At 36.8% G+C, this 27,411-nt stretch overlaps 1 protein-coding gene across 6 annotated transcripts in view; it reads left to right on the top strand.

Moving 5' to 3' along the window:
• TCF12 (transcription factor 12) overlaps positions 1 to 27,411 on the top strand; it is a 424,142-nt gene that overhangs the window by 378,428 nt on the left and 18,303 nt on the right. For 3 of the 6 annotated variants that reach the window (XM_036737189.1, XM_036737192.1, XM_036737194.1), the window contains 8 exons: positions 3,069 to 3,174; positions 4,312 to 4,451; positions 4,743 to 4,887; positions 5,211 to 5,275; positions 12,278 to 12,356; positions 20,595 to 20,668; positions 21,659 to 21,730; positions 22,500 to 22,706. In XM_036737189.1, coding sequence (XP_036593084.1) covers positions 3,069 to 3,174; positions 4,312 to 4,451; positions 4,743 to 4,887; positions 5,211 to 5,275; positions 12,278 to 12,356; positions 20,595 to 20,668; positions 21,659 to 21,730; positions 22,500 to 22,706 — 888 coding nt within the window. The remainder of the gene's footprint in view (positions 1 to 3,068; positions 3,175 to 4,311; positions 4,452 to 4,742; positions 4,888 to 5,210; positions 5,276 to 12,277; positions 12,357 to 20,594; positions 20,669 to 21,658; positions 21,731 to 22,499; positions 22,707 to 27,411) is intronic. The other 3 variants (XM_036737190.1, XM_036737193.1, XM_036737191.1) reach the window with 2 other exon arrangements.

The raw sequence follows: 27,411 nt of genomic DNA, 5'->3' as shown, positions 1-27,411 counted from the left end.
TGACTGTTTCCCCACATCTGGAGTTAATAAAGTCCCTGAGACCACATCAGTTGTGTTTTGCCGCAAGAACTCTTTGATCTGAAAAATCTAGACGGGCACAGCTGCTGCTTCCTAACACTGCAGCTATGTTTTTGCAAGCTATAGTTAAGATACCAAAACAAGCAAAAAAACTTTGCAAAGTTATGTGTCCAAGCTAGTTCTTCTTTTGTCACTATTTGATGAAACCTCTTTGAGAACCACACATTTCATAACATTTTTTTATCGTGATATAGTTTCAGACACATTTTTAGTACTTGATAGACTTGTAGTAGCTAAAGATTTTCTCAGTTTAGTTTGTATTTAGAGGACTCTAGAAAATGTCAGAGGTATAAAAGTTGAAAATTAAAATAACCTTTTACATGCATGGTGTACCTGGAACTAGGCTTGGAATTGGAAAGACCTGAATTCAAATCATACTTCTGAAACTGGCTGTGTGATCCTGGCATGTGACTTAACCTTTCTAGGCCTAATTTCCCTCATCTTTGAAATGAGGGATTTGGATTTGATGGCATCTAAGGTCCCTTCCAGCTCTAAATCTATGAACTTGTGATACTTTGATTGATAATGAGTCTCATTCACTTCTGGATATTTAATGTAGGTTTCTATATTAATTTATGCAAATTTCTGTGTCTCAACTGAATACTGTTTAGCTTTATTTCCTTGTTCTCTATGACAGTGATAAATTAACCATTACTCAATAGCATATGCTGCTTTATTTGACCCAATAGAAAACTTGTGAACTAGTAAACCCACTTTTAGCCTTTTTATGTACTATTGTAGCATTTTAATATTTCATAAGTGGAGTATATCATTAATGGAGTCTGATAAATTGAGTGCGAGTAAGGTTGTTATATAGGGCAAAAAAGTGCAAATTTACTGAACTTAGCCAAACTGTGTGAGTTTTTTTCCCCCACACATGAAACTTAAAACTATAAAAATTAGGTTTCTCTGTAATTATGAAAACATGAATCTTTCATTTCATTCCACTGTATACCACAGATGGAGTTTAAGAATTTGGCATATCATGCTTCCAAATGAACAGGTGTATGTTTGTAACATATAATAAGAGTAGATATTTGAGGTTAAAATACAGGATGTCTTTTTTTAGTCTTCGTCAGTACATTTTGGATAAGTTTGGTTAATTTCTAAATTTTAACTCATTTTACACCCTTTAGAATTATAAAAATGAGAAAGGGGCTTCAACTATAATAAAGTTTAGAGGAAGAGAGATGTGAAGAATCTTAATTTTCCAAAAGTTGAACCTACATGCTAAATGTGCATTAGTAGTGCTTTTCCATTCTGGCACAGTCAGCACTGTGAAAAAGTTTTAGAGTAGGAAAGCATCCTCTGAACCATCAAGAAAGGAAGCACAGTGAGTGAACCAGTGGCCTTCCCAAATTCCCTTTCCTAGAATGTGTACATTGCATAGATCTTCGCAGGCAAGAAGCTTAACTTCAGCGTTTTTAGATACCAAAGGTGTGTATATTTTACTCTTTGGATTCTTAAAACTTGAAAAGTTGCCATGATGAATAGCCATTAAAAATAATATGACCATATTCAGTCTCTCAGTGCCACCAGAAAAGTGGAAATGTACTTTTAATTCTTAACACAATTTTTTTAAAGAGTCCATTTCTCTATAAGCTTATCAAAGCTTAAAAACTGCACGAAGATTTGTGGGACACCCACTAAAAGGGTAGTTTGGGGAAAAGACCTACAACTCATAGATCCTAAAGACTTGAACTTCAGGAGTACTTGAAGCTATACTTTCTACTTCCTTTAGAAAGAAACTGCATTTAAATGGCCAGACACATTTTCAGAGACCTCTGTACCCCTTTTAGCATACTGTACATTAAAAGATTTCTACTTGGTTTATTTTTTTTAACAATTTTAGGCCCTTTGTTAATGTTGTTGTACTCCCACAACATTTTGACATGTCAGTTTTTATTAACAATCTGTTAACTCCTCTAAATCTCTGCTCCTGTGAAAATTCTCCTGGTGAAGTGAATGTGGGTCCTTCATGTTGCAGTAAAATTTAATTTAGTGTATTCTTACCAAAATAATACTTGTCAATGAAATAATTTCCCCTGCTCCTTACAAATCATCTCCTTGTCTTATTGGTAACTGTCTTAGGAACATCCTACCTTTCTCCTGGTTCATGTGTAGTTCATATGTAATCTAAATTTTTTTAAGGATCTATTTGTTTTCCCTTTTTGATTTCAGCAGCTGCCATAAGGATAGTTTTGATTATTAAGGTTATTTGGCTGCCTAAATAGTTTCCAAAGTGATGAGAATGTTGGTCACTTGCCAGTTCAAAATGTTCATACTGTGCTTATCTGAAGCAAAGGTTTACCAAGGGAAATTGGTACTCCACCAACAAATCAAAAGGAGTTGTTGGGTTTTTGTTTGTTTGTTTTGTTTTTTAAGCAATATCAGACTTGAAAGATTATTCGATATTGAAGCTTTAAAATCCCACAGCAGGATATAGACTGTACTTTCTTTTTATGGCAACCTTATCAAGTTAGGGAAAATTCTGAGTGGATTGCACGATGCCCTAGGTGTTTAATTCTCAATATTTACATGGGTCATTCACACTTTATCTACTTTAATTAAATTGTAAATTGTTTGGTATTTTAATGTTTACATCAGGAGTTTGAATTTTATGAATCCAGTTTATCTTTTGGGCCATATTTAGCAAGGGTTTTATACTATGCATTTTGTGCCACAAGACTGTGAGGTTTGTGTTTTGTAAGCAAATTCAACATTTATGCCTTTATCCAACCACCTGGTTTAATTGGCACACTATAAAGTGTGTTATGAGGATGCTCATGGTGTTCTGCTCTGGCAGTTTGCTAAAAACAAACATTCAGAAAGTGACCGAATTAAGCATTATTTGCCTGGACTTATGTACAAGTTTTGTGTGGTTTGGGACCCTTTTTTTTTTTTTTTGGAGTCCTCAGTTCAGCTTTACCTGAATGATATACAGAGAGCATTTATTCATTTTTTAAATTTTGTTGGTATTTAATTTTAAGGTATATGCACCATCCCCGAATTCGGATGATTTCAACCGAGAATCTCCTAGTTACCCATCTCCCAAACCACCAACCAGTATGTTTGCTAGCACTTTCTTTATGCAAGGTAAGTACTATTTAATAACAAACAAACAAAAAACCTCAGTACATTCTACTGTGATTATCTTCTGCACATTAACTGACGCTTTTGGTCATAAAATTTCAAGAAAAGAGTGGTTGCTATGTGACCATGCAGGAAGTTTGATATAAATTATTTAGGTGTTTCTGAGTGAAATAAACTATCCTTTGATTTAAAGGTTTTCCAGTGACGTTAATTGCTGACTGCAATTTAGGTGGATTACCCGGCAGACCAGATGGGCAGTCATCCAGTCATAGATTTGTAAGGGGCTTCAGAATAACACATTGGAGTAATTGAGAAAAATGAGGAAGGGAATTCTTGATCATTCTGAAACCTGAATGGACAGCCTTTATTGACAACTAGTTCAATTTTTAATTACCCTTTACACGAAGGATTTAGAGTTCTGTCACACCTAGAATTACTAACATAAATGTGGTACAAAGAGGGGAGAACAGAGTAAGACTTTGTAAGAGAGAAAAAGGATTGCATTTCCTTTGCTTCATGTCTAGCAAATCATCTTACTTGGTCTGATGTGGTTTTGGACTGTGGAAAGCACACGCTACACGTGAGCAATAAATTACTATATACGGAGTTATTTGACTTTTATATTGGTGAGTGAAGTCACTACTGACACATTTTGGCTAGAAGCTGAATATAATATAGTAATTATCAGTTATTTAAGTCTTCTTGAAAAACTTTTATTTTATTTGTTAAAATGTTTTACATAATATAAATTGCCTATTATGGATTAAGAATTTTTTCCATTCTGTATTTATGGTGAGGGCCACTTAACCAAGCTTGCAAGCATCAACCTTTCCCCCCTGTAGTCTGGAATTTTATCATTTTTCTTGATGTGAATCTGGACTTTCTAAAGGTTTTTGTAATTAGTTTAAGTACTTGGTATTTTCTCTACTGCCAGATTATATTTCAACTGTTAAGATTAATTTCTTTTTAAATATAGCAATGCAAACATGAAGAAAGAAAAGCTAGATGGAGAGTCTTGTTACTGACATGAGATGAGTCAGGAGAAATCTATAGAGAAAATTAATTTTTATATCATCATCAAGGTAAAATAAATTCAGTGCCTTTGCTAAGAAGGAATTTTTGTTTCTTTCTTCTTTATAGACGGGACCCACAATTCTTCTGACCTTTGGAGTTCATCAAATGGGATGAGCCAGCCTGGTTATGGTGGAATTCTGGGGACCTCCACTTCTCACATGTCACAATCCAGTAGTTATGGCAGTCTACATACACATGACCGCTTGGTAAGGCTATAACCCACAATTAAGGCACAGTAGCTTTCTGTTTCTACTTGTATTTCTTTTAGGATTATAATTATAAAATTAGATTCTGTCAAAACGCTCAAATTTGAAATACTTCTCTGCTTAACGCATTCTACGTGTGCTTGTAAGAAAACAGCCCTAACACAATTGGAGTTCCTCGGCTGCTAAGTTGCATCGTTCTCTTGACATATTGCAGTCGTTGTTTAACCATGTGTGCATGTTTATTCAGGAAGTGTAGCTGATGAGATCTTGTCTTTTTCCCCTTTTTTCTAGAGTTATCCTCCACATTCGGTCTCACCAACAGATATAAATGCAAGTCTTCCTCCAATGTCTAGCTTCCATCGAGGCAGTACCAGCAGTTCACCTTATGTTGCTGCCTCACACACTCCTCCCATCAATGGATCAGATAACATTTTAGGTGAGCATTTTAAGGTTCAAAAATCATTAGGATCAAATTTTTGAATTTTCTGTTATCCTATACATCTTTTTTTAATGAGGGTTTTTTTTTAATTTTCATTTATCAGCCCTCTACCGTTAAAATGGAACCTATAAAGTCATCATATTAAATATGTCACAGACAGAATGTTTGTTGTATTAATGTGACAGATGTAGAATTACTGAACAGCATGCCTCTGAAACAACTGTGGACATTTACCTTGTTTATAAATGACAGAGGCATGTAATGTTACTTCCTAGTCTGAAAGTAAACTCTTGGTTCACTTTACTACTCTTAATGTCCAGGAACCAGAGGGAATGCTGCTGGAAGTTCACAGACAGGTGATGCACTTGGCAAGGCTTTGGCATCTGTGAGTATTAACACTGTATTCAGTAGTGATCAGAAGTCATTGGGTTGAGGGGGGGGTCTTTTCTGAACTGTATGTATCATAGATAAAATGTGGTCTTTAGTCTCTAGAATTCTATATTGCAATTTCCACATTACAATTACACAAGTCTTTGTTAATCACCAAACTCCATATTGAGGCTACAGTTGACATGTAAACTTAAATTATTCAGGTGTTTCTCTCTCTCTGTCTCTGTCTCTCCCCTTCTCTCCTTCTCCTCTTCCTCTCTTCTTTCTATACATATGTGTACATTCATATATACATGTATATATATATACACACACACATATAGATGTATGTACGTACACATATGTATATACATACATGCATGTATTGAATATATCAGATAAAGCAAGTTGCTACTTTTTTTCTTCATGAGAATTAGCCTTCTGACTTCATTTGAAACATTTGCCTCCTTTATATGTGTGTTAGCTGTAAGTAGATGGAGAATGAACTTGGACATTTTGCATCCAAGATACAAATAACAAAGATTAGCGGATCAGCTCATTCATAAAGGTTTAAAGTACATGTTCAGTGACCCATTAAAATAGGTCGAATGGAGCCAAGAAGGGCAACCCAGCTACTCCCTTTAGATCCAAAGAATAAAATGGATTTATAAGGAATTTTTTTTAAAAAACGAAGCATTTTGCATATAAAAGAAAAGAAAAAACCAACAACAGAATGACTATTTATCATTTCAGCTGCAGTTGATCCAATCAAGAGATAAGGAAATGAAAGAACAACATTGCAGATGCCAAATTCATTTTAAGAATTGATGCTAAAATGAGTAAAACCATGTTTTGGGAAATTCATAATAAAATTACCATAGTATTATCCGGAAGAATTACTTTATATCCTACTGTTATCAGCATACTAATAATAAAGCACTGATTATGTTTTAGTGTCTGACTCATAGACAATCAACCTGAAACTCTCCGTTTTCTCACTACCAACTGGAAGGCAAGGCAGTTATCACTAACCCACAAGAAGCTTAACTTGATTCTTTTAGTAATAGATGAATGCTTCTCAGCTCAGAAGACTCTCCCTAGGCTGCTTCCTGTTCTTGTTTCCTTCTTTTTCTAGCAAATATGCTCTTACAGATCTTATAGACGTGACTTCTTTCTGACACCAGTGCTCCTGATGCCAAGTGGATCTCTTGATGTCCACTTAGCAGGTGGAGTATTTCTTTAATAGGATTGGTAGAAAAGCCACCACTGGTATTTTATGGAGATAAGCCACATGTATAGAGTCTCTCAAATCAGAGTTGTGAAAACAAGACAGAGCCAAATTCTAGTAGCTGTATCCTTAAATTTCAACCCAGTAGTAAAATGAGATTTTTGAGAACAGTTCCTGCTACATTTTATTAACTCATAGGTTCCTTCTGAAAGGGGTGGGGTGCTTAAGGGAAGTAGAATCTGGTAGCAGGTATTTGAGACCCAGCAGGACCAATAAGCATTGAATTTTTGAGATCCTTCAGGATTTTTAAAATACTATATCGGTAGTTACAAGAAATGGCTCTCTGAAAAGAAGAATATTTTGGGGAAATGTACGTGATTTAAAAACAAAATAATCAATTAAAATATGTATCTTTACATAATATCACATTCTTAGAAGAGAAATCTGTACTTTTCAAACTGCTTCCACATACATTATCTCACTTGAACCACAAAATAGCATTATGAGGTAGGGATATATAACTAGGGAATACAAAGTTTCATAGTCCATTTAAGTTCTCTGCAGAAATCTTGACTTGTAAGCAGGCAGAAGTTTCTGACATCCTCAGTGGTCTCCCAAGTGCCTTTTCAGGTATCTCTAGGTCCTTGAGTACTTTCCCTTATTATGACTAGCACACTAGCCAAACCAGGTTGGCATTTGGAAAGAATTCCAAATTTACTATGAGTGGAAGCCAGGGAAGAAATGTTTAATCTAGTTAGTGGGTGGGCTTTGGTTGTCATGGAAACTTAGCTCTGTCATCCTATGTTGTTGCTTGGCAGGAGCAGCCAGGTCATTCCATAAATCATTTCTGTCATAGCTGATGGTGATGCATTCCATCTGCTCTATCACCGCATGCCATAGTCTGCACACTTCAAATCCCTTGCTTCAATCCATCTGCTGCCCTCCCTCTCCAGTCCCCCCCCACCCCAAGAATACATTCTTTCCCAACCCCCACTACAGACTTACTTTTACAGCAAATAGATATGTTCTAAAAAATAAAACATTAAATTGTCAAGGGAGAGTGTGAGTAGATAGTTAAGCATGTGAAGGATGGGGAGGAGAAACTTAATGATTGTTATAATGGAGAGTTTGATTATACACATTTCAAAATTTCTGTCTTGAGTATTATATTTTATTTGGAAAAAGTGAATATAATAAGTCCATAGTGACATCATCTCAAAATTTTAAATTCTTCAGATTTTTAAATATTTAAAAGGAACATAAGATTTTAAACATAGAAACTCCCATGCTATTGTTAAAAATCATTTCTAGTTCCCAAATTGTCTGTTGATGTACATCTTAGAAAGGCCTTTCATGTGTGAAACATCAGAGGGTACAACCTTTGTTCTTCAGTTTAGGTATTAAAGCACATGCAGAATACTGTGTGATTAAACATGTAAGGCCAGATAATACATTTGCAAAGGTTCTTTTATTTTAGGTTTAAGCCAGGATAATTGTGGTCTTAATCTCAGGGTAGCAAGAAAGAGAATTGTACATGAAAGTATTTACACAAAGTTCCCAAAGCCCTGTGGATTATGCATTAGTTTAGATAATGAACTAGTGTAGATAGAAAGAAAAGAAAATCTGGGTATTCGTGCCATTTCTAATGTGTTTCCCTGAACATTTGCCAGACAATAACCCTTTAAGATTGTGCCCATGGAGGGTTATATGGAGGAAGAAACATCTGGTTTATTTCAGTGCCTAATACCAAATCAAAACACTTGGTCTTTAATTTAGAAGAGATCAAACAGGAGGACTGTTTAACTTTGTTGATTATATCAGACCTCTTTGTGATAATTTATGTTTTGATTCCTACCTCAGAGCAAGAATAAATGTGTTTTTTGTGATCTTGATGGTTAAATGGCCAGTAGTCCCTAACAAAAGAAAAGAAAATTCAGGGAAGTTGACTTTTAAAAGTAATTCACGAAATAAGTTTCTTTGTTGCCTTTGACTCAATAACATTAGCATAACAAAGATTAACTGAAATGTGCACTGTAGTGTTTAAAAAATTGGGCTAACAGCTCGGAGGTTTGGCTCTGTGGGCTCTCCATTGTGTCCTTTTTGTCTAAGGCCCTTTTCATTAGACCCTGGCTTATTGGCACCCTGCTGATTGGAATGGACCATGACTGATAGGAGGAGGAGTCTCATTTGTTGCAGTAAAATGAGTCATGTTACCGTTTAAGCCTGGCAGAAGGTATCAGAGTTATTCATCATTGGTCATTTAACAGTACAGCAACCATGGATTGCATGCAGAATGAGCTCTTACTTTGTGTTTACGCCCTGGTTTCTAAATGACTTTTTTTCCTCCCCCACCCCCATTTTTAAAGTGCATGACTTTTTTTCCCCTTTTCATTTAACTCCACTGTGAGATCTCTTTAAGACTAGAGATTCCAACAGAAAATGTATTGTTGATTTAGTCAAATTGGATGAATGCTGTATTCCAAATGAAGCATTGTGTGTGTTGAGTTTTTCAAAGTAACACAAGTTTTACAAACTTGGGAAATCTTTGTCTGATATAGTGATAGCAGAGTATGGTGTGTAAAACCAAAGTTGAAGCAAATGATCTGTAGGGTTTTAGAGTAAGCATGCTTGTTTTACATATTGTGTCATTATAGTCGCATACAAATTTATTTCTGTACATTTATAGAAACAACATGGAACAAAAGAAGGTAATGCATCTTGCCAAGTTGTCAGTAAACTCAAGAAACACATTGCTAATAAACCTGTATGTATCATCATCCTCAGTCTTGGGGTGGGGGGTGGCAAAGAAGATGATGATTGGGGGAAAGCATTTGTTGTGGAAATGGAGAAGCTAGGTTACAAACACACCAGAAATGCTTTTCCCCTCCTTAATGATAAATTTGTGTTACCCTTTTCCTCCTTTTCAAATGCAGTTATTTTTAAAAAGGGGGGTACCTGGGAGGTTTACACATATTTTGCATAGAGCAGAGAAACAGTTTTGCTCAGTCATTGAAAGGTAGTAATCCTCATTGTCACTCTCAGTTTTGCCTGTTCCTCTGAAGTGTAACCTCTTCCTTCTTTGAGATAAAGGAGCTGTCACCAGCTGTTGACATGCTTATGGAATCATTTGGTTGCAGTAGAGAGGAAATCAAGGAAATTGAGGGTTGACAGTCCACTTCCACCTTTGAAGGCCCATATCTGCCAAATAGAGTGATATTGGCAGCTTGATGTGTTAGGAACAATTCCTGAATACAGTCAAGCATCACTGTAACACTGTTCTCAAGGCTCATGCCTTGGAACTTGCCTTAAAACCATCTTATTCCACAATCTTTCTGGTTTTTTAATGATTAACTCCTAACTGTATGGCTTACATGACCAAATCACTGTATACTGAATTATACTTTTTATCAAAGTGTGTTATAGCAGCAGTCTAATGTATTTGGCTAACATATCGCATAGATTGGATTTAGATGAGTCCAGGGGTTGAAGTTCAGTACCTGCTACCAGCTAGCTACCTTTTTCTCCCAGTGCTTAAGGAACTTTATAGGCAATACTGGGTTTTTTTTTGTTTGGGATTTTGTTTTGGTTGCTGTTGTTGTGAATCGTGGTCATTGTTGTTATTTTGATTTTTTTTTTGTTTGGGTTGGGTTTTTTTTTTTTTTGCAACATCTCTTTAAGGGGGTTGTGAAATGAAGAGGGTGTTTGCTATTGATCCATTTTACACATAAGCACATTAAAACTTAGTAAGTTGGTCAGATTTTTAACAGTGGCAGAATTGAGTGGACCTCAGGTTTTTCTCTTGCATCATTCAGTTGGCATGCCACCAAATCAGCTATTCATATAGCTTCAAGAATGCCATCATCCTAAAAACAGTTTTTGGATCCTGGGATCCTAGTCATATGGCATTTTGTAAAAGTAAGCATCAATTAGTAAGCATTTATTAAGTGCCTACTATATGCCAGGCACTGGGGATACAAAGAAAGGAATCTGAGATGGAAGAAGTGTTAGCTGACATTCACCTTTCTTTAAAGCTTTGTCTGGTTTCACTTAAACCATAAGCCCATATTGATTTGCATAGTTGAACTAGATCACATATGTACAAAAGCCACTAGGAATCAGAGTGTGACCACCAGCTAATTTTCACAGATGTCACCCAGTAACTCTCAGAAGGCAGCAACTTGAAGTTAATTCTAGGCAACATTGGAAACAGGATAGTGACCATGGAGTAAATTTCTACCTCCCCATTACCCATTTCCCCATCTTAGTCACCTGAGCTCCTGCTCTTTACATGCTTTTCAACTTGACTTTCCAGTTTCTAGTTTTTAATCATTTGGGAATGATCTTTAAAAACTGTGTAGTTGTAATGACAATTTAGTAGCATCTTATAAAAATCTGGTGCCTTTTACTTGAGTTAGATATACTTTTATAAACTGTTTGGAAGTTGCACCATATTTTGTTTTCTACAGAAGTCTTCAGATGTGTTAGTAGTGGCTTGTGAAACTACTGAGTATGCATTTCTTCAAAGAAAATTGCATTATCTTAAACCTATATTGATTAGTTTGAGGACTCCCCCTTTAGACAACATACCAATTCCAAAATGGAATCTTCTAGGACTTAATATTTTAGTAGAAGCTTTGAGGATGACATCATTCAAAACTGAGTCCTTTCTATGGGGAACAACTTTATAACCACAAAGAGTTGTTCACTAGAAGACATTCAGGGAATGGCAACTTGCTCCCAGCAGTTGGCCAATTTGCAATAAGCTGGTTACATGCACACTTGTGAGAGTAATTTGTTGTATCCATTATGGGCATAGGATGGGCCCAGAAGAGGCCCTTGGTGCCTCAATTGGGAGAATTTGTGAAATGTCTGTGGTTGATTAGGTAACCTTTAAGGAAGTGCTACAGCTATTTCTATTGGCATACAAAGTCACTATAATGTAATGTAACTGCTTTTTTTTCTTAATAACTATTCCAGAATTTATACATCCAGAGGCATGTTGTTAGCCTCAAAGTAGTCACCTTATAAAGCCATTTCAGTAATGATACCATTGCTTAAAACATTTTTAGAACATCTTTTGTAGATTTGCCTTCTGAACCTTTTATCTATCCACAAAGATAACTTTTTTTGCCCATCTGAGGATAGATTTGATTTTTGGAAAATTGCCCAAAGTCATTTGGAACCAAGGCTAGTGAACACTGTTGGTGATCAAATTGGATACTGACATTTCTAGTCAAAAGGAGCTTTTATCTATAAAGTAATGAGTCTGGTTTTCTTGTGGTAGATTATACATGATCTCTGAAGAAGGAGAGGGATTCTGAAAATGTTTTGAGCATTATCAGCTTCATAAGGTGACTAAAGGACAACACTCATTCACATGTATATATTTACGTTCTGGCATATTTTCCCTATCTTTCTGTCTTCTTAATTTCATTACTATACATTCACATCTTGTATTTTAATAGTCATTTCCAAAACTATTCATTATTTTCACACCATTTGAAATAGCGAAGAAGGCAAACAAGGTTCTCCAAGCTCACCTTACAATAGAAATCATACGATCCTTTTTGAATGTTAGTATAAAAAACTGAGGCCCCACAAACCCTGAGTGTTTCTCAAGTCTTTGGCATAATAAAGCCATGTTAAGATTGATAAACTTTTTTTTTACACCAAGTTAGCTTCAGAGATGGCAACTGAAGATAAAAAAATTAATCCAGTCAGTAGTTTGAATTTTTTTTCCTCTTTTGTCAAATGTTGATAAGTAAATTTTAATTATTTTCATTTTGTTAGATTTATTCTCCTGACCATACCAGCAGTAGTTTCCCCTCAAATCCATCAACGCCGGTTGGATCACCATCACCTCTTACAGGTATGCTAGATTTTTATTTTCTTATTAGACAACATGAGTGTTGCTATGATTTTTTTTATTTTTTTTTTTGCTGTGATTTTTATGATTATTTTGAGTGGCCTTTTTTTTCTTGCCTGAAATCAAACTATGATTTTAAAACAAGTGGGAAGATGTACACCGAGATACCTGTAAGAACAAGAGAAAAAAGAAACATTGTTTTGACTTGTAGCTAATTTTTGAAATTTCTTGTAGAAGTTCAATAAATGTTAATTGACAACAAAGCATATTATTTGTTTGGAAAGAGAACCTATGCAAAGAGTAAAATCTCTTGTTTTAAGAGTTAAAATGTAGCTCATGGTTTTCCTCACAGTCCGGATCTACATTGTATTTTTATGAGCCCCCATGAATTTGACCATGGCTAGTTTTATTTCTTTTAATGGCCTATCTTTATTTGTATCCCCTCTGAATCTTTATATGTTAACATGTATTCCACAGACTTAAGAAAGATACTTTTCTCTGTTTAACTTTAGTTTTATGGAAAGAGCTCTTGTATGAATGACTTACATGTGGTTAAGCTTTAAAATATTTAGAGTAGAAAAAATGGGAGATAGCAATGTAGTTTTTTTTTTCCTTTTTTTAAACAAAATCACTTATTGCTAGTGGAGATATTTAAGCTGTTGAGGTTTGCTTTTGCCTGTTGCCAAGTCATTAAGACTTTAATTAAAAGTATAAGTAAAGACATTCATTATTGTTGTGAATAGGGATTTTTACTTTTTTAATGAATAAACCAAACTAACGTTAAATCATTTATCGTAAGTTAGGGTAAACTGTGAAATTTAAATTGTGCTGTACTTTCTTGATCAATACTGTAAGAAAGTCAACAACAGTGAAGAGGCAAGAGTAGTTGAGTCTGATCTCAGAGAAGTATCTAGGCAACTTGGTAGTCAGGGCCACCATCCCTAGTACTTCCTCCTACAGCAGTTGGACTGTGAATCCATTCACTCATTCTGATCAAGCAATTAATTGTGTCCATGTGGCTTTTCAAGCCTCCTACGTTGCCTGGTCTTTCTGAAAACCAGGGCTCTTGGGTATGGTCATCTCCCATCACCTGTGCTTTGTGTATGAGTGTTGCATGTCTGCTAAGAAGCATTCCAGTGTGGAGATGATGAACTACTGGCAGCTGTTTACAGCTCTTAGTGGGTACTGCAGCTTTCTCAGACACTGTGGCCTCAGCTGTCTAGTAAAAGTTGAACAGCTGTTCCCCACATAGACAGAACTATGAAAGCCCCATTGACTTAAAGTTGTTGTTTAAAGGGAGCTGGAATTACAGGCAGAATGATGTAACTTTAACCCTGTTCAGCCCCCGTGGCACAGTTTTGCTAAATTATCAATGTCATTTTTACCACAGCCTGTTTCCCTTTCTCATCTGATATACCCATATTAACTCCTACTAAATATGTTCATTTCCCCCACACACACACCCTACCCCACCCCCACCCCTTTCTTGGCCAGTCATCTACAAAAGCTGCCTTTTTGTTTTAATTAGCACTGAGTGGAAAGCCAGGCAGCAGAAAAAGCTGGCCTTGCTTCTGAAAGTCTGGGATCAAAGGGCCTATCAATGAAATGAGAGAATCACGCCCTCTATTTACATTTCTTAAAATAATGGTTCAAAATAAAAACTTGAGTCATCCCCCCCATATTTCTTTCATATTTAATGAGTGTTACTTTCTTTTCCCCTCTGATTTGGCTGATTAATGAATATCTGTGGACTGAGAGAGAATACCTGAGCAGCTGCTTTTAAGTAGTTGTTTTATTTTCTAGAATAGCTGAAAAATTCATGTTGAATTCTGTAATGAAGGGATTAATAGGTTTCTTCTTTGATTCGGCAGTCACACTGAAAGAAAAAAAATCATCTTGTATATATCCTTGTTCTGCTGAGATAGCAAATCAGAGACTCTAGGTTTATGCAGGTGCATATCCCCCTCCCCTGAGCATCACTCCGTACCCCCCTCCCACTTTAGAACAACAAAGCAAAAAATAGAAAGGAGAAGAAAATAAGTGAAAGCAGTTTGTCACAAAGCATTTCCAACAGGAAAAAAAAGGCAGAGTTCCTTATCAATGTGACACCACATAAAATGTGAAAACTGTCCTCTGTGGAAGGACATTGGCCTCTTATAATCAGGTGGTGGTGGTGGATTGGGGAGTCAGGGAATCCTTCTTTAGTCTTTCCCTGTGGTGGTTCATCTCTAGACCAGCCTCCATAAACAACAGAGGAATATGAGGAAATATGGACAGGGACAGAGGTACACGTACCCCTTTCAAAGTTGGCTTTCTTGTTTAAGCCCAGAAAGCCAAGCTTTGCTCTCTCTTCCTTCTTTGGCATGTTCCTTGGGAACTTTCCAAATTATGGCAGATTCTTCCACCTGGAAAAAGTCCTTACCAAGGCTCTTTGGAGGTAATTTTGTGTTTGGGAAAAGACAATGAAGAAAGTAAAGAAAGCAGGTGTTTTCTTAGATGGCTTCGAAGTCAGGCAAGCGGGTGTGTGTGTGTGTGTGTGTGTCTGTGTCTGTGTCTGTGTGTCTGTGTGTATTGCCATCTGCTATGCCCTAATACTTTTCATTTAGTTTTACACCAAATAATCTCAACTCTCCCAACAGGACAATAGTCAGAGAAAAAAGGGAGGATAATCAGGTTCTCAGAGGTTGTTAGGTAATTACCTTTATACTTGGGGGTCAGGGGAGGAGAGCAAGGTTTTCCTTGTTAGTTGTAGGATAAAACCCAAGCCTTCCCTTTGATGTCACGTGAGCACAGGGATATGAAGACGATATACTGTACTGGAAATAGCTTAGACTTGGCATTTGAGGACCTGAGTTCAAATGTGGCCTCTGCTTCTTATTTCCTTGGTCACCATAGACTTTAAACTCATCTGTAAAATAAGTTTCAACTAAGTCTGTCAAGGACCCTTCCAGCTCCAATCTGATCGAAAATGAGAACTCTGCAATAATCCTAGTGCCTAGGATCATTCTTCAAAATAATCACAGCAGTTAATACGAATACATGAATGCAACCTGAAGTCAGTCACCTGATATTTATTGAGAACCTACTATATGCAAAAGGTACAACGGCGCAAAGCCTTGAGCTTCAAGTACCAACAGATTAGTATAGACAATAATGTTAGCAACAGAGAGATGTGAAATCACTTTGGACTAGGATAGTCAGGGCTGGAATTATGTGGTGGGTACTATTGGAAGTAGGCTTTGAAGAATGGCCAGTATTTAAGTAGAGAGAGAAGAGTAAGGAGGGTGTTCTAAATGAGGAGAATGACATGAACCAAGGCACAGAGGTGGGCAACATTGATCAAGTTTGGCTAGAACAGCGTTCATGTAGAGAAATGGTGGGAGATTTATAAGGCCTTGACTGCCAGGCTAAAAGTTTGAACCTTACTGTGTAGGCAGTGAGGTACTACTAAAGGTCTTGATTAAGCATGAGAGAACCACAGAAATGTGGAAGTGCAAGCACTGGATTTCTCTGTGACACATAAAATATTGGATTTAGTTCTCATAATTAATTAATCAGCCGCAGTAGGTAAAATTCTTGCTAAATCCCACCCACAGTGAACTATGCTTTGTAAATCAGATCAGTAGCAATGGTGAGTTGGTGATCAAAGCTCTTCCAGATTTTCTTGTCAAGCAGCTCTCACCGTTCTTATCCCAGCTATCTTGGTTTCTGAAAAAAAAAATTGTTTAATGTATCTTAATATCAGGTACGTTTACTACAAGTCTTCCTGAACAGAAGCCAGTTTTCTTGGGTGCTCTGCAAAGAGCCAAAGGCACTTTCAAAAATAGTTTAAGTTTCTATTCTTAATAACCAAAGTACTAGGAGTATTTTCTACCTGGTAATAACGTAGTAAAAGTGAGACCTTTCATTCATCTTATATAATGTAGTCTAAGCCCAGAATTGTCCTTAGTATGTTACAGAATCGTAAGATATTAGAGCTGTCAAGGACCATAGAGATCTTTTAGTCCAAACTCCTAATGTTACAGATGAGGATACTAAGGCCCTAAAAGATTTAAGGTCACAAATAACAGAGCCAGAAATTGAACCAGGACCTCTGAATACAGTTGCAGTGCTCTGTCAATGATGTTATCAATAAATTAATCAGGAAGCAAGTATTAAGCACTTATGTGCTAAGCCCTGGGTATGCAGAGATTAGTGAAAACAGGCCTTTCCTTCAAGCAATTTACTTTCTAGCCAGGAGAGACAACGTGTGTGTGTGTGTGTGTGTGTACATTTGCACATACATGCATAGAAAATGGATACAAAATAGATACCAGGTGACTTAGTTGGGAAGACACTAGCTGCTTGGTGAATCAGGAATGACCTCATCTAAAATGAGGTGCTTGAGCCAAATGTTGAAGGAAACCTAGCGATTCTGAGCAAATCATTTCTCATTTCTCACTTTTCACAGCAGTGAGAAGAGAGTGTTTCTAGACATGGACATGGGATATCTGGGGCAAAGGCATAAAGGTAGGAGATGGGGTGGCATGTATGAAGAATGGCAAGGAGACCAGTTTAACTAGGCCACAGTGAATGTATAGGGGAGTAATGTGCATTAAAACTGGAAAGGTAGATTGAAGCCAGGTTATGAAGGGTTTTAAGTGTCAAACAGTTTATATTTGACCCTGGAAATAATAGGCAGCTACTGGAGTTTTTTGTGGAGGGCAGTTACCTGGTCAGGTTTGTACTTTAAGAAATAAGGTTGGTGGCTATTGAAGGATGGAGAGGGAAGAGATTTGAGACCATTTCACAGGGTGATTGCAATTGTCTAGGCAAGAGATGATGATCTGGCCTATGCTGGTGGTTGTGTGAGTGGAGAGAAAGGGATAGGCACTTTTGGACTACTTACTTGATTTTTTTATTTCTGTATTGATGCTGCAAGTGATAATTACAGACTTGAGCTGATCTGGAGAAAAATTGTTACTAATGTAATTATTTCCAAATTTCTTTAAGGAATCAAGCGCAGAAGCAAGACTGTAATGGTAGACTTCAGCACCAGTGTTTGAGAGTGTAGAGATGGGATGGAATATAGTGGGCTACATGCCAGAGTTTGATGGAATTTCTGTCCCCGGAGTTCATGTTGTTGTTTAGTCATTTTCAGTCATGTCTGACTCTCCATGACATCATTTGGGGTTTTCTTGGCAAAGATACTGGAGTGGTTTGCCATTTCCTTGTCCAGCTCATTTTACAGTTGAGGAAACTGAGGCGAATAGAGTTAAGTGACTTACTCAAGGTCACACAGTTAGTGTCTGAAGCTGGATTTGAACTCAGTTCTTCCTGACTCCAGGCCTAGTTTATATATAGTCATTTAAATCCTCAGTTGCCTGGAAAAAACAAGAGTTGCAGAATATGTGCTGTCACTTTTATACGAAGACCACATTATTGACCTGTCTTCATCAGTAGACTGTACAGCCCCACTGTACTCATGTACAAAGTACTTTTTTGTCTGTTATTTCGTTCGATCCTCAAAACAACCTTGTGAAATAGTAGAGAGGGTGGCATTCTCCCCATTTTACAGATGAGGCAATTAAGACCTGGAAAGGTCAAGTAACAAGGTAATCACATAGTTATTGTTGGTAGCAGAACTAGAACCCAGTTTTCTTTACTCCTAGTGAAGTGTTTGTCCTACTATACTATGCCATCTCCTCCGTGAGATGTTTCTTTATGCGTAAAGATGAACAGTCCCTGTATACTTTCTCACCTTGTTCCCCCAGTGACCAGCAACTTGCATCTTTGAGATGCCGAATTGGGCCAGTTCATGAACTTCACACAAATGAATTGAATTAGTCAATTGTACTGAAACTCACGTAGGGCTCTAATTTGTGACCTTGTTCTGCTTGGTCCTACCCTAATCAGTTGAGTAGTAAAAGACCAGCTTAGTCTGGAGTAAGTCCAATAACCACGTTCTGTGCTGTTTTATAGGCTACATTGTTTTTACACTAGCATTCGGTTCGCTCAGGGCCTTGTTGGACTCTGAATCTGACAATCATTTTATCTGAATAAACCACTTCTTCACCCTGTGACACTTGGAGACAAAGAGTAACAAAGACACACCCCTGAGACTTGTTTGGCCTCAGAAACTGTTGCTAATAATTTTGAGATGTTTTAACTTCGTGTGTTTAGTTAAAATTTCATGTAAGTAAATTAAAATTTCAGAACTCAAAGTTCATCCAAAGAACAGATTGTCAGGGGGGTGGGGGTGGGGGCAGAGACATACGAGAATAAGAATAATTGCAAAAGTGGAAGGAAAAGATTTAGAAAGTTTAGCCCCACACCTCCCACGCCTACCTCACACAGTCCTACAAGCAAAAGATGTCTGAGAGGCCTGCAGTTATGGTGTCTGCCTTAGGTTGGATTAAACAGAACTTCTTAATTCCGTTCCTTGAAAGCCAATGGAAAGGTGGTGGGATATAACAGAATGAGCACTAGACTTTGACTCTGGCCCCAGATCTACCGCTCATTAGCTGTGTTAAGTAGGTCTCTTGTTTGAAGCTCCATTTCCTTATCTAGAATAAATAGGGAGAATAGTCTTGCATTATCTATTGCACTGGGCTGTTGGGAAATAAGGTATGGAAAATGCCCTGCAGATCTTCAAAAGCTGTATTAATATAAGCTAGGATTGTTAGTCACAGTTCCTAGAGCTACAAGGGACCTTAGGAATCATCTAGTCCAGCCCCCTCGTTTTACAGATGAGGAACCCCAAGGTGAGAGGAGGAGAAGGATGATCAGCATCACAGAGCTTTAAAGAGGCAAGCCAGCACTGGGGACTCCTTCTGCTCCCTGACAATGATGCCATGTATACATTGCAAGGAATCACAGTAGATCATTATTGAGCACTGTTTGTATGCAATCTTAGAGCCTCCGTTACCAGATCAGATTGCAGGAAGATTTTTTTTTAATGATTCTCTTAAATTAATCTCTTATTTTAGAGAGCAGCTACTTGAAATCATGTCATTAAATTTCATCTCGGTTTTCTGGCTGCAAAGCTCTCGTTGTTACTTTAAACATAAGCCCATAGGCCTTTCCTTTAATGAGCTGTTTGGGATTGCGTGTCCATAATTCATTACTGCAATTGCTTTATGACTATGTTTGTAAGTCAAATAGGAAAGCTTAAACGGACACAGAAAGAGTTTATGTCTGTGTTCTGTTTTTAAGAGATACTTTGTTAATTGATAAAGAAAAATACATGTTATGTCTTACCTCAAGTTTTATTTTTAAAATTTCTGTACTCATCTCCTAAGCATACACATAATTAATTATGAAATGTTACCTGGTCTTTAGGAATATCTCTCTTCTTTCAACTTTCAATAAATATATGGATGATGTGAATATAATGGCCACTTTGCTATCCACCCCATGAATGTTTTCTTCAGCTGAAATGAAATACAGGGTCTTCTAATTTACCTTAATATATCTGAGATAACAAATATATGGTAGTATTCTATTTATCTTTTGCTTTCCTAAACATGACTAGATTAACCTGTAGCAAGGTTGTAGTTGGAACAGTTATTTTAAAATGAATAAATTAGGCATACTAAACTCTTTAATTGTAATCTCAGATTATTAGTATAATTGGTTTTGCCCTTGTAGATCTTTTCAAAAGAGAAATTTAGTTAAGTGCCTTTTTTATTTGCTATATATAATATATTTTCTAAATCAGAATTGCAGTAAGTTTGTAAGGATTTTAGAACAGTGTGTTTTTATTATAATGAGATATTGGGATTAGCCAAAGGCTTTAAAATCTGGCAATATCCCAAAGATATGAATAATATATTCCTTCTTTTCAGTTCTTTTTTTTCTTTCATTTTTGTTTACTTCTCTCTATATATGTATCTTTCACTGTTTTCCCTATGGTTTTGTAATTTCTTTCTCCTTTTTTTCAGTCCTTCATTTTTCTTTCATTTTGCTAGAGGTGGAAAACAAATTACCACTTAGCAGAGAGTTGAATTTTTGCAATGATATTTTTAAAAAATCTGCTAATGTCCTTTTGGGTAAAATATTTTAAATCTGTCAACAACCAGCACAATGCAAAACATCTACCACTTTTTAAAGCCTTAAATAACTCAACTTTTCACAGTACTTTATTAATATTTATTGAGCTTAGTAATATATCCTTATTTCTGTTCAGTGCATCATAAAGATCTCTGAGTTAACTTGGTGTTTTGGGGATTTTTTATTTGTTTCTGTTTTTTCTTTAAACAGGTGCTAGCCAGTGGTCAAGACCTGGAGGCCAACCCCCCTCATCTCCAAACTATGAAAATTCTCTCCACTCACTGGTAAGAGCCACTTAAAAAAACCACACATCACTTTTATCTAAAAGTTTGGAGTTCATTTTAGTTAGTATAGACCTTACATATCAATGAAGAAAACAGTAGGGTAGCATTACAAGTGAATTCTTTGCTAACAAATGGTCTAATTCAGTTAACCAACATAAGACACGTTGGGTGTGTCTTTTGCCATCTGTTCTTTGGACATCAGGCTTCTGGGCTTAAGACATCTGGTGTTAAAATACTGTTATGAGATTCCCATATCTTTGACAAACCCAGGGCTGAGTCCTGTGTGCACTTCCATGTCTACAAAAAAGAGAAGGGGATGCAACAAAGAACAATCCACAATTTTGAATCCTGCTGGGTTTTTTTAATATGTTTTTACATGTTAGGAAACCATGTGCTTTGTGCATTGCTTTCCCATTCACATATCAATATCTATAAATGTTTCCTATGTGATGTTAACTTTTTGTCATAGGGAACATTTTCTTGCACCCTTCCCAGGAAAGAATATGTAATATATTTATGTTACAAGTAAAAGATAAAGCAACAGAGAATTCAGAATTATTCTTGTATGCGCTGAATGTGTAGAGCTGGTGGTAGGTTGCTAACATTTGTTTTTTGTTTATATTCATTGTATAGGATTAGAAAAAGAAACATCTAATGGAATATTAAGCTAGGCGTTGGGTATCTGTTGATATTTCTAGTTTCCAAATATAAAATTTCTTTTTTCTGTGACTAACAGAATTTTTTAATCAAACGAAAATTTTCTTCTTTTCCCACATTTTGTAGTCAAATGTAAACAATATGGACAATTTACAACGCTAACCTTATAACTCAGAATTAAGCATTTAGCCTCCTCATACCTTAATACAAGCAGATCTCTATATTAACTTAACTAACATTTTATGCTGACACGCACATCAGCTATTTCCTCATCTCTTTTTGGAATTAATCTTAACCTGTGCTTTGCTTCCTGTTCTGTCTTGACTTTGCCAGAAAAATCGAGTTGAGCAGCAACTTCACGAGCATTTGCAAGATGCAATGTCCTTCTTAAAGGATGTCTGTGAGGTACTATTTCTCTTTAGATGGTGCCTTTTTGTGTTACAGTTAATTCCACTCACCGATACCACTTTAAATCTTCAATTAGTACAAATTATAAAGTCCTTTAACCTCAAACATTTTGCCATTGCATTTTCTATAGAATTACAAGAGTAGGCTTCTTTTTCTTTTATGTTGAAGAGAATGATTTTTTTTAAGTGGGACCTACTGACATATGCTTTTGATTTTGAGTTTTCTAATGTGTAAATCTATATACAGACACACGAATGCGTTTGTTTCCTCTGGTTTGTCAAACACCCAAGCTTGGACGTGCGTACAATGTGAGCTATGTACGCATTATTCATTTCCAACTAATCAAGTAAACCTTGGTTGATTTGGGGATCCTCTGCTTGTGCTTCTTCCCCAAATTACCACCTTTCCAAAGGTTCAGCCTCATTTTAGAAGTTAATCCCTTCTCCCCCCCCCCCCGCACTCTTTCTTTTATCAGTAAGACTATCATTAAGTATCTGATACAGCAATCTGTGATCTATCTGTCATAGTACTGAAAGCATTAACCTTACAGTAGATTCATTTTGAGAAGCCACTGTTCCTGATGTGGCATTCATTTAACATCATCTCCAGATAGCCTTTCTTTTTGCCAGTAGCTGCTTTTGAAGCCACCCTGATAATGCATTTCACTTGCTGTTTTCCATGTATCCCAAAGTAGAAAACATAGTGGCATAATGAATCTCACAGATGGACCAACAGTGACCTCCATGTTCCTTTTCAATCTCCACAGCAGTCTCGAATGGAGGATCGCTTAGACAGACTGGATGATGCTATCCACGTGCTACGGAATCATGCTGTGGGACCTTCTACCAGCCTTCCTGCTGGCCATGGAGATATACATAGTTTATTGGGACCATCCCATAATGCATCACTTGGAAGCCTCAATTCAAACTACGGAGGATCAAGCCTCGTCACAAGCAGTAGATCAGCATCAATGGTAACTGTCTCCGTAGCGCAGAATGCTCAGCATCTTCCATGATGGTAGCGATACAGTAGAGCCTTGTGACGCACTTAAATTTAAGGGCATTTCTGGTAACTCAAGCTTTTACATAATGAACATTTTTCTCCATACTTTTACCAAAGGTTAAGGAAAAGTAGCAGGTGCAGTTATTGACCATCAGTTGGTATCCAATTGGAGAGATTTTTCCCCCTTTTCCTTTTTGAAAGGTAGTTGAGGAGTGGGTTGAAGGGCAACTTTATAGACTTTGGCTTGGTCATTGGCCCATAAAATCCTGCTGTGACCATGTGCAGAAAGCAGAGAGTTTCTGCAGAGAGCATTTTAGCTTATACATGCATTTTTTCCAGATGTGTAATAATTGGCAGAATAGTTTTTCTCCTTGAAATAGCGGATAGGGAGTCTGAATAGGAAAAGCATTCAAGAAAGACTGAATTTCAAGTGTTCTGGTCTGGAAAAGCTGTTTATTGTAATTTGGAACTAGTCTTCAATAGCAGATGCTGGCTGAAGCCTGGAAGAAAGCGGCTGGAATGTGAAACCCTCGTTTGTGCAGGCCCAAATTTAAACTTTTTTTTCCAAATGAAAAAAAAATGGGGGCGGGGTGAACGGGGAGGTGGGTTGAACACAGCTGTAGTGTAAGTAACAATGGAGAGGAAACAATTTTAAATTAATCCCCAAGAAGAATAAAATAATTCAATCCATCTTTTCAAAAACATGGGAACTGTTCTGAGGGGAAAAAAAGTGGGATTATAGGCTGTGCACATCAAAAATATATGCTCAATGTCTTACATTACTCTTTCTCCAAAATATTTTTTAAAGAAAAGAAGCTCTTTTTGAACCTGCTTATTTAACTGTTGCCATGTGTTTGCATGTTTATGGCATGGTTTTTAAGGTTCATTGCATGCTGTGAAATACTCGCTTATAAAACAGATTCCTAGCTGCAAGCCATGTGATCAAGGCTAAAACTCACCTATCATCAAAATAATTAGGTGCCCCAATTGCTGAAGGCTTGTGTTCTGTAAAATAGGATTGGTTCCAGATTTTCACATTCACATGTAAGATATCCATTTATATTCCTTTCAGAGCCACTGTAGTAAACATCAAACAAGGCTGCTAGGTTTCCTACGAACAGCATTTTCAGCAGCATAGCCATAACTTTGTACCCATTTTTAAAAGTGAATCAGGTTTGCAAAAAAAAAAAATCTCCAGAAGAATAGTTTGGTGCTGTTAAAAAATGTGTTGTTGATACTACCATTTGGGAATGCTATTTAAGCATTCTTTCAGGGAGCTATATGCTGACATTGGTAATCAGACATAAAGAATGCCAATTGATGATTATAATGGGAAACTATTGCTTCTTCCCTTGGAAGATAGACGAGAAGAAAATGCATTATACAGAAATGATGAGACTGAGTCTCCATCAGACCTTGTGCCAATATATCAATGGGGTCTTTGCATCTCTTATGTTCTTGACCTCTTAATCACTCCTTTCTCTCCTCCATCTCAGCTTAAATTGCAAGTTTACTGTTTCTATTTTGACTTCGCTGTTATTTACATTTTGAATCTAGGAGTGTTTCTACAACTCAGGTTCCTCCCTCCTGACTTGTTGCTGAGGTGCCTCTTGTCCACTATCTTTATATCTTTGAATTATCATCTCTCCCTGATCAGGTAGACATGCTTTAACAGGAAAAAGAATTTCTCAAAGATCCCAATACCCAAGAACCCTTTGAAGAACCTGTTACATCCTCCAGAAATTCTCATTAGCTATTCTGTAACACTAAAAGTTCTTGGTAAAAAGAGTAACTTCCAAGTCATCTTGAACAGTCAGTGGACTTCTAAAACCTGAAGTGAGCCAGGATTAGACTATGGAACAGCAGCAAGACAAAAGAACCTACAGGCTCTGCAATGGTTGGAAGCAATTCAGAAGAGTTCAGTTCTTATGCCACTGAGTATAATTCTTAGAAGACAGAAGGATAGGGAAAATAAGTGAACTAACTTTTGTGTTACTCTACTGGGACTCAAACCATACCACCTCCTGAAGGTCCTGTCTTAGAAGTTTTCATTGCCTGGCTTTCACCAAAGAGATCAAAGCTCCAAGATGAAAAAAATTGACAACATCCAGGTAGTGTCCGTGACTCGAGGCCCCAAACAGGGAAATTTACTTCATAATCTTTTTGGTGCACAGTCTCAACTGAAAAAGGACTAGATTGAAATAAAGATGAAATTCTGCCTGATGTTCTCTGAGAGCAGGCTGAGGCATGCTTCTGGGAAAGATCTCGAGGCTAGGAAGACTGCTGCCTTGGCGCTCTCTCATCCGTGATAGAGGACTTCCGTCAGCACAGCTGGGAATCCTGCACTTTGCATACACACTTGGTACCCACCCATATGGAATAAACTCTTTCCAAATGTTTGGAGCAGTGTCTGTGTGTATGTGTGTGTTTAATGTTTGGAGTGTATCACCATAACCACTGCCAGCCATCCTCAAAAGTAGCCTTCCTGGTTTGGTTGTTTCCGTCCTCCAACTTCCAAACACTACAACTGTGTTGGGAATAAGTAAAGTGTTAATTCTGTGTTCTGGAATTAGTCTTCATTATCAGCTGGACCCTGACTTGTCTCACATTCAAGTTTTCTGTTTCTAATTTCTCAGAATAGGTGAGAGAGAAGGAGGAGTCATTTTGTTTTTCCCCCCAATAGTACAAAAAAAGGATGTTAAATAAGAGCTATTACAGTGCAGCCTCAATTTACTAACAGTTTGTTTTCATGATAGAGCCTGTGCAAGAAGCTTCTTAAGGAACATTTGTTTTTCATTATTTCATTCATTTATTTTCTAAATCAAGTAGAGTCATTTTGATTCAGTTAAAATACCATTTGTACAATGTCACAGAACCTCTAAATCATTCTTTGCTGTTGCTGGAGTTTTGCTCAAATGAATATATTTTTGGAAATCTCATTCACCGTAATTTCTACATCTTCCATAACCTAAAGCTGATATAAAACTGACTCCTAGCATCTTGCTAATGAATTAACAAGTAAGTGAAGTGCTTCAAACCCATTTTTGGGAAAGGCAGAGGTATTAAACACACATTATCCCTATCACTTACTTCTTCCAGAATCCTTTTGTCGCCTTTGTTTTGATGGGTAGTTTGAAGGTGTAAGTGGCTTTAGTTGGGGTAGGCTGAAATGATAGGGGAATGGAATTAAATGATACTTGATGTCATTACAAAAGAACTATAAAGAGCTTGTCATCTCCAACTTAAATTATTTCTTACGTTTTTATTGTAGAGCGATATTTTTATGTGTACAGGAACTTGTTTGTTATACAAGGTTATCTGTTGAATCAAATTCTTTGTAGTCACCTGGACGAGGGATTGTTTCGATGGTCGTAGAAATAGCTGCTTTACAGTTCTATTAACTTGTATAGTGTATAGTGGTAATAGTACTGGATTTGGAGTGAGAGGACCAAGGCTGTAGTCACTTCAGTTCCCTAGACCTCAAGTCTCCCTACATGCAGAATGAAGGGATCATGTAGAGCAACAGAGAGAAGGCGGGATGTCTAGTCGGAATTTGTGTTCAGATCTCAGCTCTGCTGTTTACTATTTATGTGACTGAGAGACTCTTTGCCTCTGTCTGGGCCTCACTTTCCTCCTTTGAGAAACGTTAGGGCTGGATTAGATGATTTCTGAGGTCTCTTCCAGTTCTGCATCTTATGATCCCTAAGGTCTCTTCCATATGATCAACTAAAGCAAATATTCTTGGTATCTGGAAATGCTGTTTGGGGAAATCATTGTTTGGTATCTAAAACAGGAGATCTTTCAGTCATTCACAAATATATTTAAGTAGGTTAGCATCAGAATACTTGAACTTTTTTGCTACGTTTCTAAGCAAGATTCTCGGGCATTATAGTCTAGCAATAAATGAAGCTTCATCTGCTGAAGAGTTTTAATCTGAGATGTTTTATTCACTTAACACACAAACAAAAATTAAATTTCCCGGAAAGATGATGCTTTTGGAAAAAGAAACTAGGAAATGAGTAATTTCAACTCCTTTTTAGATGATTAGTGTAACCAGTCATGGTTTAATTTTTAATATTTGCTCAATTTTTGAGCCAGGTTTTAAAATCCCAGTTTACTTCATTTCCTTTCTCCTTTGGAATTTTATAGTCTTGTGTTTCACAATATTTGCTTCAGGAAAATGTTATAAAAATCCAAGACTTATCAAATTAGTATTTGGCATTGAAAGACTATTGTGTTTAATATAGCATTTAAAGCTTTAAATTGGCCCCAAAAAAAGTGCTTTGGGAACACACTGAAATAAATTAGCGTGTTTGGGTTCCTTTTTTCTTGCTTATTTATTTTAATGATAAAGACTTAAAATGAGCGGCTGAAAAGGAAGTTTGGGGTTAAAGGTAAAACTGGAGATTAGTAATAACCTTATTTGATCTAGGCCATTCCAGAGGCCCCAGAAGTATTAGGTGTTTGCCTGCCACATGTGCTTGCTGCCTTGGTACCTTGATTCAAGTCTTTCTTTAAAGATAGACTACTACTATGTCTTTAACATGAAGTCCTCTGACATCTGTCATTTTTTCCCCATCAGGAGTGTGATTTCATTTTCAAGCTGGCGTCCAGGAGATTAAGAGCGTTTATGTTTGTAGGAGCTTAGTTCTTATTTTCTTCCATATTCTTTTTTT

Source organism: Trichosurus vulpecula, chromosome 8 (genome assembly GCF_011100635.1).
Source record: "Trichosurus vulpecula isolate mTriVul1 chromosome 8, mTriVul1.pri, whole genome shotgun sequence".
NCBI classification, from domain to species: Eukaryota; Metazoa; Chordata; class Mammalia; order Diprotodontia; family Phalangeridae; genus Trichosurus; species Trichosurus vulpecula.
Note: the sequence above shows the minus strand (reverse complement) of the source record. Positions and strands in the feature narration are given on the sequence as shown.